Here is a 20870-nt window from a genome sequence, read left to right on the forward strand (position 1 = left end):
TCATCTCAGTCCACATGTGAGAAAACAAAGAGCTAATCAGATGTCTGAATATCCAGCCTTTGATTAGGTATCAGATATAATGAGCAAGGCAAATTTGTTAGTTTTTCAGTTTCTACAAAGACTTGGCTCATGCTTCTGCATATCCTTAGAAATAATGATGAAAATCCTCCTTGTGTGCAATAATTAGAGAGTATTTCGTTTCACCAAACTTTTTTTAAACTGATTACCCCAGAAACCAAAGAAAGCTAGTCATGAGTTCATAAATAGTAAGTAAATGTACCAAATGCTTACCATTGTAGCTCTAAATAAAAACAGCAGCTTTTATAGCCATAGACTAAAGAAATTCTTCTTGTAGCATCTGCTAAAACTTGGACACTATCTTTGAAATTTGCATTCAGGAAAGTATCCTAATAGCCTAAGAAAATCCAAACTGGCAACCTGGATGTATGTGGAGACTAAGCAGCGTAAACTCCCAATCCTGCTGCGCACTTGCTACTCGGCACGAGGGCAGGAAAATAGTTGGGAAATTGTAATTTAAGACTTTGGCCATTATGAAGAAATTTGTATAACCGATTGTGGGAGTTGATCTTTAAACCAATCAGAATTCTATTGGCACTCAGCTGGCCTGACTTGGACAAGTAGAATTGGAGTTCTTATCTCCTATCCTGGCTTATACTTGGTGTTGTTTTTCCATAAATACATTAGCAGCCAATAACCTTTCATTCCTGATGCACAAGAAATCCCCCCACTTTTGCTATGAGAAGCCATCGGTATGAACCCATCTGCAGTAGGTTTCTTGAAAAGTTGCCCTGTGTTGGCTCCCTGTGTGATTTGTGTGGCCTTTTACCATTGTCCTGAATTGAGTTAGTCTTCAACTAACTACACCCAGTTTTTCACATAACAATTAACATTAGTTAATATACAACAGTTTAATAATTGTAATCAATTATATCTTTGCATTCCCCTCTTCCAAGTAAAGGACACCGCGTAAAGTGCTAGCATGTGAGTTCTTTCCTGTGACATCCCAGCCCTCACCAAGAGCTCTCTCATGTGACACATACCTTTTATGAGGTCAATCTATGGAGCAGCTATGCTGTGCATGATACCCCTTCTCTAAAAGGCATATATTTAAATGATCACATCATACCTGGAGATTCTCAGCAATAAAAATCTCAGCCATGCAAACTACCTTTTTCCTAGATAAGGATTCCTATTTTTAATATGAGCTCTCCTGCAATGCTTTCAGGAAACTAAGCCCTGCCCCAGATTTATCAGCTACAAATTCTGTCACTATTTGAAGCAGAAGTGAATTTCCAACTCTGTAATTATTGCTAGGACATTTCCTTCTGGAAGGAGCATGTGGTAAGTGTTGCTCCTCTAAGTGCTACACTTATACTGCTACCAAGTCAGGTTCTAGAAGTTTCTAGTTTCTCATATCCACTTCCAACTGTGCTGTTGGAAGACTGGCCTCTGCTGGGAGATAATAATATAAGAAATGCCAGGGCTTTTAATTTACTCCTGTGTTATGTTCTTACTTAAAGGAAACACATAATAATGACTTAGATAATAATGCAGTTTTCAACTGAAATCAGTAAGAGAAGATGAGGGGGAAAAAAATCTAACACACATTTTTAGCACAGAGATCCTTGCAGCCTAGATACAAAATAAACTTCTCCCAGGGAGTTCTTCATTTGTGTGTACAATTATGTTTTGGGTGCTTTTATCAATTGTTTTTCCCATGGAATGCAGAGGTGTGAGAATATAAAGTGTGCCCTTTTTATTGCTGTTTATAGATTTTGGTCTGTGTGATATTATTTAAGCTGATAATCTGAAACCCCACATTTCATAGAAGTCTAACACTTTGAATGGCCTATTTTGGGTTCAAGGTAACCTTGAATAATAAATGCACATGTTTCTCCACACTAACAAAAAATGGTTGATAACTGGTTAACAAATGCCACTAGTAATGTATTTCTTTTTCATGATGCATGGATGGTGTGTTGATGCATATTACATCATGCTTTTCCCTTTTTGAAACCTCTTTGTCTTAATTACAGTCAAGAAAAAGCTTGGCTTCATTCCCAACCTACGTTGAAGGTAAGAGCTCAAAATACAGAGCACTGAATATTAAGCTCATGAATCTTTCAGCATTTGGGGCATTTCGAGCACTGGAGATAAGGAAATAGTGGGAAGAAGGGACACAGACTTAACATTCTTAGTATCTTAGAGTGTAATAGCTATGAAGCTCTCAGAAACCCTCTTCTCTGGCTCCTCATGTGGATAGCAACCCCGAGGGTGGAGGTGAGCTCTGGGCTTCATCCATCTTAGTCATGATCTGAAGCCCAAGTCTCCCTACTGCTAGCCCAGTGTACCTCTTGCATCCCTCAAAGATAATTCAATTTAAGGGAAGAAATTTTGGTCCCCTTCATAAGACATTACCAGTGGTTCCCACCTCTTGCTGGGACAAGTAACATTTATTGAACATCTAGTCTGGGTCAGGAACTATTCTAAGCACCTTGCATGTAATACTAGTTGAATCCACACATCAGTCTTGGGAAGTGGGTTTTATTATTATCTTCTTGTTATGGTAAAAGAGAACCAAGGATCAAGAGAGTGAGTAACTGGGCCAAGATGATGCAGTTAGCCAGCTGCAAAGCCAGGCTGTGATCCAGGGGCAGGCTGACTCCGCAGGGAACCACCTCTGATTGTGCAGGTTAGTCAGTGCAAAAGGAAACCCATTCAAGAAGCCTCCTGGGACTAGACTGTGGCTTTGTGCCCTTTTTTTGTGACATTTGAGGTCAAGCCACCCAAATGGAATTCCAGTTTCTCATTCACAGAGTCTGTCTCTGGCTATAGGATGGCCCTGATGCTCTAACTGTAGATGGCAGGTGGTTTTTCAGGTAAGGCAAATTGCCATCTTCTTAAAGTTGTCCAAGCCCAGCCTTTGGACCCTGTGAGGGAGCTGTTAGGATGCTCTGAGTTACCAGAGTTCATAAACCTTCATGAGCCCTCAGTCCACAAGCCCAGAACAAGATCCTAGTTTTGGTTTAGTAACTCCTGTTTCCTTATTAAATAATCTAAGTTATTTGCATAATTTTTGTGAATTTCTGGAATTCCATGAGAACACCTTAGAAAGTTTCCGCTTCATCTCTCCAGGCCCAACAGTAGTGAGAGGATGCATCCCATGATGTGCTCCTTGACTCACAGGGCAACTGCAGGCCTCATGGAATGGAAAACTGTGTTCTAAAATGCCACCACAAAACCTGCGATTCTTTGATGCAGGATCATTGTAGCTTTAATTTAAAATATATATATATTTTTAAATATACTGGCACCAAGCCTAAAGTGAATTTATAAAAATATGGCTTTTTTTTTTCCTGGGCATGATAGATAGGTACATTCAATTATAGTCAATTTCCCTGAAGGACAAATGGTATGCGATCGTATCTCAAACTTAAAATTTTTTTAGGTCTGATATTTATGTGCCTTTGTTGCTAGGCACTTATGTGATGATTCAAGTATTATTTAGATTTCTTTTAAGAATACCTGCATACTCACTGCCATTGCAAAGGGACCCTTTTCAGTGAATAGTGCTAAATCAGAGATGGCTATGTCAAAGCCCCACAGAAAAAGGAAAGATGGGTTGAACATTATATTCTAAAAATAGATGGAAGGTTCTTAAAATTATCCCAGGTGAGATTTTTTTTCCTCTGATTGACAAAAATGATTTAGTAACAATATAAATCCATCCTCTAGGCGCTTATCATAGAAGACTGGCAATCTTTTTTACTTTATATTGATAATAGTGTGGGTCCAAAACTGTCTGTGTTACCTTAGAGCTGGGCTTCCCTACTCTACAGGTAAAACACATATCATAAATAACCCAACTCCTCAAAGCCATACGAGTTCCAGGGTGGGAACCAGGCAGCTGCTGAGAATGATACATATGGCCTTAATTTGGGAGTGGTTTACAGTAGTTTTGATTAGAACCTGATGCCCCCATTTAAAATAAGACTTGATTTACTAGGCTGGTGAGTGAGAACAGAAAATTTGATCAGTGTGTGGGCCAAGACTGTGGGCATTATGGCCTCTAAGTTGGCAAGCCTAACAGCATGAGACCATGGCTTTGAGGAATGTTATCTATCTCACAGCATTTGGGGTTAGAAGCCATCATAGAAATCCAGATGTTCTGAAACATCCCATTTTTCCTAATTAAATGTGTTTCCTTCACTTATGGACTAAAGGGAAGAAGGAGATATGAATAGGTGACAGGTAGTAGGTAGTGCTATAAATGGACATTACCCAAGGCAGCCTTCCATTCACCTAACCATGTATTCAGAAGACATCTAGTTGATACCAATTAGGTGACCAGCACTGAAACACAACAGAGATGAATATGACATGGTCCTTTTCCCAAAGAACTCAGTCTTGTCACTAGACTTTCTTTCAGACTTAAGTCAATACTTGAATCATTTTAGAAGGCTCTAAGAAACCGTGCCTTCTGTGTGGAAAGGAGGGGTGTCATCAATGCCTTAGACCAGCTCTGCCATCAGGGAGCTTGGGGAAGGGTGTACACGGTCTGGATGTAGCAGGCCTGCTCGGGATGGCTTCACTCACCACTCTTCTCTCCGTGTTACAGTTCCTGGACCTTGCGACCCTGAAGACTTGATCGATGGAATCATTTTTGCTGCCAATTACCTTGGCTCCACCCAGCTGCTCTCAGACAAAACCCCCTCCAAAAATGTGCGCATGATGCAGGCCCAGGAAGCAGTTAGCAGGATCAAGGTGAGGAGATCTGCAAGGTTGGAGGGGGATGATGGGCAACTGCAGGCATCTGAGAAGTTTATAGCATCATCCCACACCTGTGTCTAGTCCAAGGTCAGAGAGTAGATTGAAATATTATAAGCAGGGCTCATCTATGACCCTGCCAACAGTTTTAAACAGAAAAGGATTTCTAATGTGCACTGGAGTCTTTTTATATATAAACACTATCAATTTAGGTTGTTCTCACTAACCAGTCTTGAGGAAAGTACATATAATCATAGACTGAAAAGTTGATATAATGAGGAAGGACGTCATTTTGAATATTATGCCTCAAATGTGAGATGTATCCCTGGATTACCACTGACAGAGGTCCATTTGTATTAGGCTTGGTTCAAACTAGGTGGCATTGCTTTTTAACCACTTGATCCCGGTTCAAGACAGACTGAACTGGTTAGCTTCAAGTAGAATGAAAACCTAACCTGGCTAGTCTGAATAAGTCAGGGCAAAGATAATCCGGTTTAAACTAGTTTGAACCAGCCCAAACCAGTTTGAGCCTATGGAAATGCAGAGCTCTATGATTCTTTCTGACATCATGGTAGGGATTCTAGGACAACAGGGACACTTAATGTTTGTTCATGCCACAGTGCACCCAGCCCTTAGAACTGCAGACAGTGTCCAGCAAATTGGAATAAGTTAGGACTCACCAAAATTGACTTATCCAGTGTCAGCTGGTCAAAATTGATTCCCCCCTCCAAAGGGCCATTCCCTTTTTCACACATTCCCAAGGTACATCCTGAAATGACAGTATAGAATAAGAAAGAAGAATAAGTAGATGGCATCAAGAGAGTCCTTAACCTTTTGATTAAAGAAGAATATCCCTTTAGCACATTTTTGTGTAGGCTGTGCCAGGTCCTAGGAAGGAAACAGGAGGAATCAAGCCAGCAAGTGCACAGGGCAAGCCAGAGGTATCTGGTCCAGGCCTCTTACCTGAGCTGATTCCAGTGGTAGTCACATGTTCAGATTCTGCCCTGTGGTTGGTGAATATTGAACAGATCATATTTCCATTGCTGCCTTAACTATCATGTTTTGAGCCCCCAGCTTCCCAGTTATACTGCAGTTCCCCAGGATGCTGTGTGCATGTCGCCGGGTCTCCTCTCATTGCTTCCTCATCAAACAGCTCTCCATTGCACCTGCTGCTGGGGCCATCCTATGTCACTCGCTGCTCTTATCATGGCTCCGTTTTGGGAAGAAGCACTTCTCTCCCAAGCTGCCCCTTCACTTAACTTATAGTATGTACAGTAAGCCATTCTGCAACTTCTGACACCTTCAAATGTGTACACCAGGGGATCTTTTACAGCTATCTCAAAGGTGGCTATTGTCACAACACTGATAGAACCTACCAGTTGTTCCAGGGGCCCACTCAACCATTTCTTCAGGGACCACAAACATTGTCTGTGCCTCAGGAGCCCCACTGCTATAGGCCTCATGTTCTTCTCCTGAAGTTAGTCTCTTCCAGGAGGATGTGGGGAAACGCCATGAAGGCATAGTAGGAATGTCATTCAAACTCAATAAGCAAAGAGTGTCAACAGGTTATTGTTAAGCTATGGATCCAAGCTTGGTGGGTTAGCTTTTACCTTCTGATTGTTACAGTCATTGGGGGAATTTCCTAGGCCAGGCTGCTCAACACCCTGTAATGAACAAGATAGAGCCACACAACAAAAATTCATATCCACCAAAGTGTTCCCAATATGGAATGCAGCTAGAGGAATCTACCAAAATAAAGCAGTAGATCAGCCCCTAAAGGAAAGGGGAGTCTTTTGAGATAGAAAACTGTGTGTTGCTTTCAGGTTAGTTTCTCTTAAGATTCAGGTTTTATTCTGGGTACTTCATTTATTTGCCATCTAATAGCTTTTGGCTCCTGCAGCTGGAGTGTCCGCATCTCTCTCCTCATCTTATGACATTTACATAGGACTAGGTAGTCTGATAAGGGGCAGAAAGACACAAGGTACATCACTTGAACACAAAGCAGCTTGCATGGTACACTGTAGCAACCCTCTATCAGACTGCATCCAGTGACCATGGTAGCCCAAATGAGGTTTTCATGTTTCCACTGTGGTACCTGATAATGTTGTTCTTCCTTCAAGGAAATCAAATTTTCATAAGAAGCCAGAGATTTTACTCTGAAGCTTTCAAGGAATCTATATCCATAAGTTCCACAGTTCATTTGAACCTAACGCTCCATGGCTCTGTTGATCAGAACAGGCAAGATAGAGGCTGTTCGATTATAAATACATTTTAGACCTGTCTAGAGCAGAGTAGACATTTGAAAAACATGTGTTTATTTTTTTTCAAGCAAATTACTTTGATTAAAGGACCCCGTTACAGAGTGGTAAAATTAAATGGATGCATTGACACTTAAGTGTCATTTTATAATGTGCTTCTATGCATTGGAAAAAACTGTTACCTGTCATTAAATATTTTTGGCTTTGTGTTCCTTTTACATTCATTTAAATGCGCATCAGATCGTTTGACCTCACACCCAGCCAGAAGCATTTTCCAAGTTTAAGTGGAGATGGCTGTTGATTTCAGCACCCCTGGAAAGTGGCTGTGTCAGGGAGCATGCACACATTTTGCCAGAAGCAAAGGAGGGCATTGATCCCCAATAGGCCAGGCTCAAGGAGAACTTGCCCTATGATGCTCTCTAAGGGAGATGTCATCACACTGGTTCCTTAAGAGCACCAGACCTTTCAAGAATGAGTTATTTGAGACCACTTCAGTAGAAGAAATGCAGAGCCTAGCAAGGCTGCAGATTTCACAGTACCCACCCAGGAAGGAAAAATAAAAGCTCTAGGGATTTATTCTGCAATTCATTTAGAAGCCTTGTCCTTAACCTCAGGCTGATGAGTCATCTTCAGATGGGGTGCTTTTCTTTACACCACAGTGAAGCAGCTTTCCTTCCCCACTCCTCCTCCTGCAGACCCTGTATTTCCTCTGCCTCCATGAATTGTTTCATGTTGCTGGAGGGATGTAAGTGCAGCCTGGTATTTGTGCTGCTTTCTTTGAGCAGACTTGGACCCTGAAGCTAAAGTTTTCATTTTCCATTTCTGTTCTATTTGTCCTGGTGTCTGTCACTCACATAGCACCAACTATATGCTAGGATAGAATGTCACTCATTGGATTTACACTTGGAATTCAGAGAGTTACTATTTTCTTAAAAAAAAATTTAGATTTGACAAATGGAGAGAGAATTTGGAGTTGTGCTTTGGCCAGTCATTTTCCACTTCGTGCAAAAAGGAAACAAAGGAATTTGACTCAAAGAGCAAACTGTATTTCTGAGAAGTCCTGTAATAGGCACTTTGGAAGTCAAAATTAACCAACACACAGTCCTTGACCTTGAAAACTTGCAGTCTAATAAAAGGAGCCAGAAAGACCATGTAGGTAAGAAGACTACAAGGCAAACTGTGGAAACCTAAAGGCAACTTTGTCTACCAAAATATAAGAAATGAATCATGTCTGAATACAGTAACGGAATTAGAAGATACCTATTGGTTTGGAGAGGGTTCCCTAAACCATTTTTGGTTAGCCCCTCCCTAATATTTCCTTTCTGCCCTTGTTGTTCATCCATTTTTTAAGAAGAAATACTATTCTTCCAGGACCTTCACTCCTCCCCCACAAACCTTAGAACAGTGGTTTCTCACAGTGTGATTCCAGGACCCACAGCATTCACATCTCTACAAACTTGTGGAGCAGGTTTTTTGACATGGAGGGAATAGAGGGCACCACTCAGGAGACCAGAGAGCTTGCACTCTGAGACCACAGGCATGCCCAGCTATGGGTAGACTCATGCCAAGACTGAAGGAAGGTACCTAACAGATCCTACTGCCCTTCTTCTCGCTTTGCACACAGGCTTCTGACAGGGCAGAGTGGGAACTGAGAGTCCACTGTTGCCCTGCACACAGGGGCATGCTGAAGAGCCCTTGAGCAACTCAGTTGGTTCTGACTATTGCCCCGTCCCAGGTGTGTATGGCCAAAGGGGGCTCCAAGAGGAACTTTACCCTGCTCTGGCCATGTCCCACACCCAAGGTGGGCATTAGCGCTAAAGGAGTCTGCAGGGGGAGAAAAACCCCAGCTGCTCCCCTGCCTGTGGGTATACAAGGATCAGAGGTACTAAGGTACCTCTCCAGGCAGGCACTTCTACATAATAGCAGAAAGGAAAACCATACTTCCTGCTGCCACCCACCCACATGGTTCCTCTGCACCTTGTTTGACCACACAATGCTGACAGGGCTGGATGTGAGCACCACAGAAGGGAACACTGCAGCTGCTGCCACCACCTCTCCCTTGTAGTGTCTGGCCCTCACCACTGTTCAGGCTTCAGGCTCACTGTGAGTGCCAAAGGCCTTTGACAGGAGCAGAGCCAAGGTCAACATCTCCAGACAGGGGCCCCCACTCCCACCGTATGAGTAGTCACACACTGTGCGCCTCACACAGTCTGCCGTCTATATCACCTGTCTGAACTATTGGAGTGTCCCCGCTCTCTCATGGCCCAGAGATGCGGGATCTCTCTGACTGTGATATGGTGTGCACATTGTGCTCAAACTCACTGACCACAGCCAAAGAAGTTGTAGAGACTATGCAGTGTTGCCCAGCTAGGATCAAAGCCAACACTACATGATAAACTGACACCCCAAAATATCTTCATGAGAAAGATGCTTACTGTGAAGGCCATCCCATAAAAGTGGTAGTGAAATCTGATCCACCAGATGCAGGCCTCTAATGAAGGAACACAAGAAATATGAAAAAAAACAAGGTACTATACACCTCCAACAGATTCCAAAGAAGTCAAAATGGAGGAAATGCCTGATAATCAAATGATTACAGAAAAGCTCAGGGAGATCCAAGAGAAGACAAACGAAATGAGGAAGGTAGTGCAGGATTTGAATACCGAACTTAGCAAAGAGACAGATTTTGAAGAACCACCAAACAGGTCTTAGGTAAGGAAGAGCACAAGAAGTCAACTTAGAAGCTCAATATACTAGATTAAGCAGAAGAAAGAGTATCTGAATTTGAAGACAGGTCCTTTGAAATGTCCCAAGCAAACAAAATTTTTTTAAAAAAAGGAAATAAGAATGAAGATAACATTCAAGGTCTTTGGAAGATCATTGAACCTCCAGATCTAAGGTGAGGAAATAAAGGTTACTTTCCAATAAGTTAATAACAGAAAACTTCTCTAATCGTAGGAAAGACATGGATATTCAAATGAAGGACAATTATAGAACCCCAAGTTGATATGATCTGAAAAGATCTTCACAGCGTATTATAGTGAAACTGTCAAAAGTATAAGACAAAGAATTTAAAAATCTGTAAGAGAGATGTGTCAAGTCACTTTTAATAGCTACCCCATTAGACTAGCAGAAACCCTATAGGCCAGGAGGGAATAGAATGATATATTCCATATCCTTAAACAGAACAACCAAGGTTACTATACACAGCAAGGATGTCCTTCAGAAATTAAAAGTAAATAGAGACCTTCCAAGATAAGCAAACACTGAGGGAATTCATGACTACCAGATCAGCCTTACAAAAGACACCTCCCGTGCTTTTGGACTGGAAAAATATTGCTAAAATGCCCACACAATCCAAAGCAATCTACAGGATTCAGTGCAATCCCCCTCAAAATGCTAATGAAATTCTTTCCAGAACTAGAAAAAAATGAGCCTGAAATGCATATGGAAGCTCAAAAGACCCTGAATATCCAAGACAGTCCTGGAGGCATCACATTACCTGACATGAATGTACACTGCAGAGCCACCGTCACCCAAGCAGTGTGGTATTGGCATAAAAACAGCACATCATCAATGGAACAGGATCAGGATCCCAGAAATAAAACCTCACATCTACAGCCAAATGGTTCTTTACTAAGGAACCAGAAATATACATTGGAGAAAGAACAGCCTCTTCCATAAATAATGCTGGGGAAATTGAATATTTACATGCAGAAGGCTAAACCTTGACCCACATCTCTCACTCTTTGCAAAAACTGACTCAGAATGTATTAAAGAACTTGATGTAAGACCCAAACCTCCAAAACTACTAAAAGAAAACATAGGAAAAACATTTCAAAACATTGATACAGGCAGTGATTTTCTGGATAGGACCCCAAAAGTTCAGCAACAATTGACAAATGAGATTACATTGAACTAAAAAGCCTCCGCACAGCAAAGGAAACAACGGAGGGAAGAGACGACGTACAGGATGTGAGACTGTATTTCCCAGCTATTCATCTGACAAATCTGATTAATATCCACAATATATAAAGAACTCAAAATAGCAATAAGAAAGAGAAGTAATCCAGTTTTTAAAATGGGCAGCCAGGCACCATGGTGTGCACTTTTAGTCCCAGCTGCTCAGGAGACTGAGGTAGGAGGATGTCCTGAGCCCAGGAGTAAGAGGCCAGCCTGGGAAATATAGTAACAAATTCATTCATTCTCATTCATTCACCCACCCCCCCACACACACATAGCAGATGATCTAAATAGATACTTCTCAAAAGAAGAAATACAAGCAGTCAACAAATACATGAAAAAAATGCTCAATATCACAGTATCATTCATCATCAGAGAAATGCAGATCAAAACTGGAATGGGATACCATCTCACCCCAGTTAAAAGGGTTGTTATCAAAAAACAAAACAAAATGCTGGCAAGGAAATGGGGTAAAAGGAACACTTATACATTGTTGGTGGGAATGTAAATTAGTAAAATTAGTATAGCCATTATGGAGAATAGTATGGATGGTCCTCAAAAGCTAAAATTAGATCTACCATATGATCCAGCAATTCCACTCCAAGGTATGTATTCAAAGGAAGTGAATTCAGCATACCAAAGAAATACCTACACACTCACATTTATTGTGGTATAATTCATATTAGCTAAGATATGAAATCAGCCTTGGTGCCATCAACACGTGAATTAATAAAGAAAATATGGTGTGTGTGTGTGTATGTGTGTGTGCACACACACACACACATACAAAATGGAGTATTATTCAGCCATAAAGAAGAATGAAATCTTGTCATTACAGCAAAATGGGTACATTCAGAGGATATTATGTTAAGTGAAATAAGCCAGACACAGAAAGACATATACTACATGGTCTCTCTCATATGTGAAAGCTTAAAAAAAAAAAAAAGTCACCTGAAAGTAGAATAGTGATTACTAGAGACTGGGAAGGGGAGGATGGAAGAAAAGGGGTTGGTTGTGATCAGTGCATGCTGTTTGCATGTATGAAAATACCATGCTGAACATCTTTTCCAAAATGGTTCTGCCCCAAGATTGTGTTCACTTTGCTTCACCAGCAGTTCCCATAATTACTTGGACACAGAATACCTCATCACTGTGTCTGTCACCTGCTAATGTTTTCTTACTCATGCTCTCTGCAAGATGTTTTGGAGAAACTTCTGGAGAGAACTTTGCCCTACATCCTGTCTCTCAGGTGGCCCAGGGTAGATTCACACCTCTCCCAACACAGTAAGGGCATCTGGTACTGTCGGGAGAGTACCGAACTTGAAACCTGTGCAGCCAGCTCACCTGTCCTTTCTCTCCTCACTGTCTGCATTCCACCCTCATTCCACCTCATTCCCTCCTCTTCAGCAGGAAGACAGGGTGGCCTGCTGAGCCCCACTGAGCCAGAGAGACAGGTGCATGTCCAGTGGGGTGCCTCTATCTCCATTCTTGCTGTATCTGTGAAGCTCATGGAACCAGATCACAAGTGGTGTTGACATATTTTGTGGCATGTGTGCTTTTTCTAAGGAACATTCATTATTCTTATATCTGTCTTTACCAGCCTGTCCCAGAAATCAGATTTTTTCTCATTCTTTTATGATTTCCTTTAAATGTCAAAGCTTATGATTTCATTGTAGAATTAAATTTTCTATCATTGTAGCTTTGTCTGAGTCATGTCGTCTCCCATGTTGCTTGAAGAGGACTGTGATCAATAAAGAGGATACTGACACTTACATTAGGCCCTTTGTATACATTATCTGGTGGAGGGGGGTGGGGAATCCTGACAGGTTGGTATTTATTATTAGCTCCATGATACAGGCAAGCCAAGAAGTTCTCAGAAGAGAAGCTTGCCCAGGCTGCACAACCAGTGGTGTAGAGTGTAATGTGAGACTACCTGGCTTGGAATCTGTTCTGCCACTTCACAGAACAGTTATGTGATGTTGGGCCAATTAATTAGCCTCTCTGTGCCTCATTTTCCTCTTCTGAAAAGTGTGGATATGTAGCACCTGCCTCATAGGATGGTTGCAAGCTTTTACATGTGAAATGCTTAGAAGGCTCCTGGCACTTCTAAGTACTTAGTAGATGTTGGCTAGAAAAAGAAAAGAGAACAGCAGGGAGCACCCGGATGTGGCTAACCTTAAGTGCAGAACAGCCTCAGTGCACATTGTACATGGAGTAAGTGGATGGCTCCATGGTCTGTTTTATGTGCCACCGCCCAGGCTCATAAACCACAAAACATGAGGACTAAAATGGATGTGGACAGTGTTGGTTTAATAATGCATGCTGGCTTAATATTTCTCCTGAACCTCTTTCTGATACTGTAATTTCTCATCCTGGCCCTGACTCCATTTTTTTATTATAATTTGTTGCAGGACACTTAGAATAATCAATGACTTATCATATCCAAGTGCATAAAATATTCTTAACTTCATAAAAATTAGTTCTGCAGACTTTTCATGAAACTCAGGTTTTGATCTTCTTATCACCCATTTCAGGAAAGAAACAATTTAGGTTTTCCATGGGTGGTGATCTATTTTCCTTTGAAAGAGTTCTTTCAAGGCATGGTTCTCTGGAGATAGAGAATTTTGACCAACTGTTCTTGGGTCTCTGGTATCAAAAGCAGTAGAAATTCCTGTATCATTGCCATCTCACTCCAGGAATGGTGGCAGAGTGTAAATGTTTGGATCCCACAGCTGTCATTTATCATGCAGATTACAACTGAGGCAGTTCAGAACATCCCAGGCAGGACTCTCATATTTTACATTGGAATATGTGTGACATGGAGTAGCATCAGCTTAGGACAGTTTTCAGATACAGAAATAGTACCACCATAATGGCCAGCAGTTAGGATAATGTGTGGCTGCTGCCTTCAGGGTTTTCCAGAGCAGACAGCTCACCCTGAACTTATAACGCTAGGAAGAGCTGTGGGGTGGCTGAGCAGGAGTGGGATTTTCCTAGTTTCCTGAGTGCACCAGAGAGTAGCTGTTTGGTATTTGGATGGCTGACTCATCCAGTTTCTCTAAAATGAGTTAGTACAGGCAACACACTTTAGACATTAGTGGAACAGAAATACTACTGAGCAGAGGAGCTTTTCCACCAGGTGAGTACCAAGGAGTCCGAGAGCTCAGCTTTTCCTCCACCCCACCCCATCACCAAACCAGCATCCACAGTTTGGCCATTGACTCACCATTATTTGTACAAGATCTGTATATATATACATATATGCATCTATATATATATCAAGCCTTGCCAAGAGCCAGGAGCCAAGAAATTGCACTCTGACATAGATTAATTATAATCATCTGCAGACACAAAGTACTTAGTGCACTGTTGAAAGAGTTTGCAAATATTCATTCTGTCCTCAAAAAAAAAAATATCATGAAGTAGATACTGTTTATCCCCATTTCACAGAAGAAACTGAGGCACAGTGACATTAAGTAGCTAGCTCAAACTCGCAGAACTAGTAGGTGGCAGAGCCAGGATTTGGTTTTAAAAAGTTCAGCCCCAGTTTTATCCACCATGTTTCTTTCAACTATGGGCAAAAGGAGAAATATTATATTCATTTTTAGCTAGTCATGAATTAATATTATAAATTGAAAGGGGAAGTATTTAGAAATAAAGAGGGAAAAAGTAAAAGGATCTATTCAATAAGAAACCATACCACCCTAAATATACATACACCTTATAACTACAAAACAGGTAATGCAAACATTGACAGAGCAAAAGATGCATAGGTAAACCATAGTAACAGCTGGAGATTTCAACACACCTTTCTCAGTAAAGGGGTAGAATAAAATGACACACACACACACACACAAAAAAAAAGCAAGTACATACAAAATTTAAAACATCATCTTAACCAACAACTGTAAAATACCATATTTTGAAGTCCATGTGACACATTAACCAAAATCAATCATGTGCTGGGTCAAATTTTAAAAGATTGAAATTTTATAAAGTATGTTCTCTGATCCAGTAAAATTAATTTAGAAATACAAAAATAATAACTAAACCCCAAATGTATTGAAATTAGTAACACAATTTTAAGTAATTCAAGGTTCAAAGAAATCACAGTTGAAATTACAAAATGTTTTAATGGGACAGTACTTAAACTGTAATATACCAAAATTTGTGGGAGACAGCCAAAGCAGTACATACAGGGAGAGTCATAGCTTTATATGTAAGAAAAGGAAAAAGTCTGAGAAACCATATAACTTTATATCTCAAGAAACTGAGGGGGGAAATTAGCAAATTAAACCCAAAGAAATAAATATCTAGGATAAAATCCAAGAAACAGAAAAATAGGCATGCAATAAAGAAAATCAAGAGAACTAAAATGGGTTCTTTGAAAATATCCATTGCATTTAGGCACAGGCAGCACCTCAACAAATTTCTTTCATCCTACTGCCTCCACCATCTACTAAGTTCTGAATTAGGAAATCAATTTTCTTTAAAGGGGGATTTTTTTTAAAGCTAGTCCTCCTCCCACAGAAGTGCTTCATATCACTAATCAGTATTAGTTTTGTCACCTCCCTTTTTGACTTTGAGTCTCTGCAAATTCTAACTATTCTCCTGTCTCTGTTTGTTCCATGCTAAGCAGATGGCCCAGAAATTAGCCAAAAGCAGGAAGAAGGTGCAGTACAAACAACTCCATCGCCTTGGTGTTATGCCTGTTCTTTTCATTTGTTTATGTTTTGCCTTTTTATTATTTCGTGTTTTTATTTTCTGCATCCAGCAAGTTTTTGTTCAGATTTCTTTTCAAACCGCCCCATAAGCCAGCATTTCTCAAAACTCAGTTGCCTACAATGGCTGTTTTTTTGTTGCTCATTAGTCATTTCACTTCAGAGGAAGGACAGGGAACAGATTGGAGACACTAAATGAATCCTATACTAGTGTGGAAGTTCCAACCATTCAGGAGCAGGGATGTGGCAGGGACTTGGGCCTGTGCAATTACAGTTATGTTTGATTGGGGAATTTGTCAGATTGCTGGATGCAAAAAAGAAAACTCGCTAATAACCACACGTGTGCAGAGTTCAACCTTAAATGAACCAGACTGCGCTTTTTTGATTAAGGAGCTTCTAGGTGCTTATGAACTACTCCTGGGACATTGAGGCCTTGGGGCTCTTTCTTACTGGGGTGGCTTCAGGAGTGGGCAGCTGATTCTGTGTTGGCTGGGTGGTATATGAACATGAAGACCCTCTTACCAGAACTGCATCCAAATGGCTTCATTTGTACCTGCTCTAAACATTGTACCCCCTTCAGCTCAAGCAGGGATAAACTCTGACTTCTCCAAGGTCATTGGGTATGAGTTAGTTGCTCTTATCCTTTCCTTATCCTTCAGTCTCCAAAACCCTTGCAGAATGGGCCACTTGCCATCATTGCTCAGAGCCAAATCTACTGCAAAGGGGATTCGACATTTTCCCCCAGAACCTAAAGATGCTAACACTCGTCCATGTGTCCATCCTCTGTGTGGTACCTTCAGCTTTGGCAATTAAACCCCAGAGTCTGCGTTGCTGTTCTGGTGACTGTGTCTTGGTGCCTCTGTGTGTGAGCTAACCTTGCCCCTTTCATCTGGATCAGAACACCATGGTAAAACTTGGTCTTGGTGCATTTTTCTTTTCAGGCTCCTGAAGGCGAATCTCAGCCAATGACCGAGGTGGACCTCTTCATTTCTACCCAGAGAATTAAAGTACTGAATGCCGACACACAGGTACCAGCTGGCTTCCACCTTTCCTGGGGTGAAGCCTAGTGGCATTGCAAGGCAGAGGCTTTGCCTGTGCCTACGGTGTGGCTGTCCCCATCTGCTGAGCTCCATGCACCCTGCTAGTGCCTCTTGCTGGGTGGGGCTGTCATTGTCTTAAAGCTCAAAGAAAAAATTAAAATATGGACGTTGTTTATCATTCTCCTGAGTTCTCTGCAGAGATTTCATTAACAGGGACAGATAAGCCTTTTGAGAAGTTTGGTTTAAAATCACACATGAAAAACTATGTCATTGAGATTTTGTCATTCTTTTTCATTTCGCCAGAGAGTCTAGTGTTTATAAAATATTTAAAATTTCTTATTTCTTTTCACTGTCAGAAAGCATTTCTTGCCCTGGGTTGGTCAAGGGAATTGCCCTCAGGCCTGAGGGAGTATCTGTACATCTGCCAACAAGGTCTTTGCTATGAGCCCTGAAGCCCACCCCAATGGCAGACCTTCTCATAGGTCTTTAGACTTATGGGCTCTCCCCTCTTGCCTCCAGGAGACAATGATGGACCACCCTCTGAGGACCATTTCCTACATCGCAGACATTGGAAACATTGTTGTGCTGATGGCCCGCCGGAGGATGCCCCGCTCCAACTCCCAAGAGAATGTCGAGGCCTCCCACCCATCACAGGATGGGAAAAGACAGTACAAGATGATCTGCCATGTCTTTGAGTCTGAAGATGTAAGGGTGGCTTCCCTTGAGCTTCCTCTGGGTGACCTGACAACAATTGGGTGGCCAGATTCTCTCGATTTCTCAGAACTGAATCAGTCTAATTCATCATACATTAAACAGATATTTATTAAGTACCTGCCATGCATCAGGCACTGTACTAGAGCTAGGGATATGGGGCTGAATAAAATATACAACAAGTGACTCACATGGGTTGAAAGGCACAGAAAATAAATAGATAAATATTCTTGGTATAAAATTATAGCGGGGCCAGGCATGATGACACACACCTGTGATCCCAGTGCTCAGAAAGCTGAGCAGAAGGATCACAAGTTTGAGGCCAACCCTAGCAACTTAGTGAGGCTTAGCAACTCAAAATTAGCACCTCAAAAACAGGAAAGGCTGGGAAGGAGCTCAGGGTCAAGAAGCACAGGGATTGGGCTGTTTTAAGTAGGGTGATCAGTAAAGTCCTCTCTTAAGAGGGTGACATTTGAGCAAAGACCTGAATAAAGTGAAAATGAGGAAAGAGCAAGGGCCAAGTCCCTGAGGCATGGGCCTGCTGAATTTGATTGAGAAGGGAAAGGAGCCATATGGCTGGAGAGCTTGAAAGAGGAAGAGGGGGAACAGTTCCATCAGACTTCAGCTGCAGGGGTACAAACAGGTCTCACGTGATCTTTAAGGAACTTGGAGAGGGCAACTCTGTGTTGTTGACAGCTCTGCCCTTAGCTATAGGAAAGTTCACATCCCTGCTCCTCCCCCCTACACCTCCAGCCAAAGGTAGGAGACCCCCCACCCACCCAGCCCCAGTCCCTAGGATCCTAGCTTCTTCTCCTCCCAGAACTGGTGGTCTCTAATCCTCCTATCTCCAGGTGATAAGATCAACAGAGACAGTTTACAAAAGAGGTCATTCTTTCATTTGACCTTCTTCCAGATTGGCCCTAGAACAGCTGGTAAGGCTGCCAGGCTTTAAAGGGCAATGGCACCTGGGCTTCCCCCAGGCACCCACCCTCCATGGGCCTTCACAGGCCTGGGAAGCTGCCCTCCAGGACAGGGTCACAGACCCATGATGATCTTGAACCACACAGCCCAAACCCAGAGGGCCACGTCACCGCCCTGGACTCTGTTCATTTTTTCCCTGTGCCACAGAGGGAAAGGTCTGTTTCTTGAATGGAGAAGAGAGCCCCAAGCTACCCATTTTTCTCTGCCAAGTGTTCACCTCACTGCAGTAATTTGCCTTCCTCCAAGAACTCAGGAGCCCTGGCAATCCTCCTTTTCTCCAGGAATCCAGAGCTGTGAAGGCTGTAACACAGCGGGGGAAACACTGACACTTATTGTCCCCATCCTCAACTGGTCTGGTTCTCTAGAAAGCAGCCCCAGACAGGCTGGGAGGCAGGGAGCTTGCAAGGCCTCTTCCTACCACTCTTCAAAGCTGAGGCCAGGCATGCAAACTGGGACAAACTGGGTTTCTGGAGATTGTCAGAAAGTTTGTGAGTGACACTTTAAGATCTTAAGTCCCCCGTGTTCTGCAGGGGAGTGGAAAAGTGGAGAGAGCTCTGCTCACCAGGTTTGAAGATCTCAAGGACACCCAGCTGCCATCTGGCCTGGAGCTCAGAAGGAGGGGTTTCTTGTCCTTGAGATTTCTTGAGGGTGCATCCAGAAAAAATGGAAAGAACAGAGGAGCAGGAGCTAGGATAGGAGTAGACCAGAGACTCTCACCTTTGCTTCCACTAAAGCATGGACGAGCACATTGTCTGCAGCACCAGCAGGGCTGGGTTGGAATCCTGATTCCAAACACAAATTGAGCACTGCTGAGCCTCAGATTCCTTTTCTGTAGAATGGCAGTGCCTCCATCTCTGGGCCACTCTGACTCAGAGGTGGTGTATTTTCAGGCTGATGCCTGGCATATGACAAGAGGTCCATAAATGCCAGTTGTTACATCCATTAATGATGATCAGCAAGTCCACAGGTGGTATTCCTGGGTTATATTGTTTCAATTCATCTACACATACCTCTTGATGCCAAAGCAATTCCTCACCCCCTTCCAGGCTTACAGCAGGTCCTTGGTGAGTTTTGGCATGTGAAGTCACCAGATTCTCTAACTTAGAAAAATTAAGCATCTGTTTTCCTCTGGCAAACCGTAGAAAGTTATCAAAGTCCAGAGCAGGAGGAAAAATAATAGAAGCCAAGTCCCCCTCCCATGAGCTGTATGACCTTTGTGTCCCTAGTCCTCACTCTCCTCACCTAGAAAATGCAGGGTTGGACTGGATCAGAGCTCTTGACTATTGTATCCAACACAACCTTTTAAAAATTTTCAAAAATAATCAATATTTGGCCATATATAGTAGAAAGGAGAAATAAAAGGTAAGCAAACTAAGGTAAAAATCATAGCACAGTATATAAATGTGCTTATACCTTCTTGATTTATGAGTAAGAGAACATAGTATTCAGTGTCATGTTGTAAACACTTTCTACTTGACATTTTGAATTGAAGGCTAAATAACAGTATGCATATATAAACACACAGGCAGAATCACCATGTACCACAGTGAGGGTACAGGCCAATAGGGATGTGATTTATTGGCAGCTCAGATCCCACAAACACTAGTGATGTGCATAATTTTCCAAAGTCATGAAGCTACTCCTGCTAAAGTCTTGGATAAAACAACCATCTTCCTTCCACTTAAGCAGTACTATTTTTGAAACATTCAGTGTAACTACACCATGAAAGTCTTTGTGCATATAAGCCAGAGTTCTTATGTCCTGAGTCCTGGACACAGATGATTAGAAACAGGTGTTACACATACATGAATGTCCTGTGTGATATTTGAAAACTGTACAGGATACAAAACAACCTGTTATTGCATGGAACTGTCCCTTGCATGGCAAGATATTCAGCATCTCTGACTCCTGTCCACTGTCCCCCCTTAAGACCATTGTCATAATCAGAAATGTCCCCAACAATTTTGAAGACAGCCCCTGATAGGCACTGGTGATCCTTTGTAGAACTTCTGGCCTACCTGATGTCTAGGACCCCTTAAATTCAGGAGGACGATAATCCGGGGGGGACAGTGCATCAGACACCCACCCACAGCACTGCCCATTGACCACCATCTTCCCCTCTGGCTGCTACTCTAGGCCCAGCTGATCGCACAGTCCATAGGGCAGGCATTCAGTGTGGCATACCAGGAATTCCTCAGGGCCAACGGGATTAACCCCGAAGACCTCAGCCAGAAGGAGTACAGTGACCTGCTCAACACCCAGGACATGTACAACGACGACCTGATCCACTTCTCCAAGTCAGAAAACTGCAAAGATGTAGGTACTTTCCTGAGACTGTTCCCCAGGCTGGGCCAGCTGGGTGGGGACCCCAGGGAGAGTGGGGCAGCCCTGCTGTATAAACGAAGGCA

The 20870-nt window shown here is 42.3% G+C and overlaps 1 protein-coding gene across 1 annotated transcript in view; it reads left to right on the plus strand.

Annotated features, from left to right (window-relative positions):
• The window catches only part of Apba1 (amyloid beta precursor protein binding family A member 1), a 200700-nt gene that overhangs the window by 167454 nt on the left and 12376 nt on the right, over window positions 1–20870 (plus strand). Inside the window, exons 4-9 of the mRNA XM_026389282.2 lie at window positions 2058–2097; window positions 4640–4785; window positions 15649–15681; window positions 16672–16758; window positions 17290–17475; window positions 20599–20778. Coding sequence (XP_026245067.1) covers window positions 2058–2097; window positions 4640–4785; window positions 15649–15681; window positions 16672–16758; window positions 17290–17475; window positions 20599–20778 — 672 coding nt within the window. The remainder of the gene's footprint in view (window positions 1–2057; window positions 2098–4639; window positions 4786–15648; window positions 15682–16671; window positions 16759–17289; window positions 17476–20598; window positions 20779–20870) is intronic.

The sequence above is a fragment of the Urocitellus parryii genome, chromosome 4 (genome assembly GCF_045843805.1).
Source record: "Urocitellus parryii isolate mUroPar1 chromosome 4, mUroPar1.hap1, whole genome shotgun sequence".
Lineage (NCBI taxonomy): Eukaryota > Metazoa > Chordata > Mammalia > Rodentia > Sciuridae > Urocitellus > Urocitellus parryii.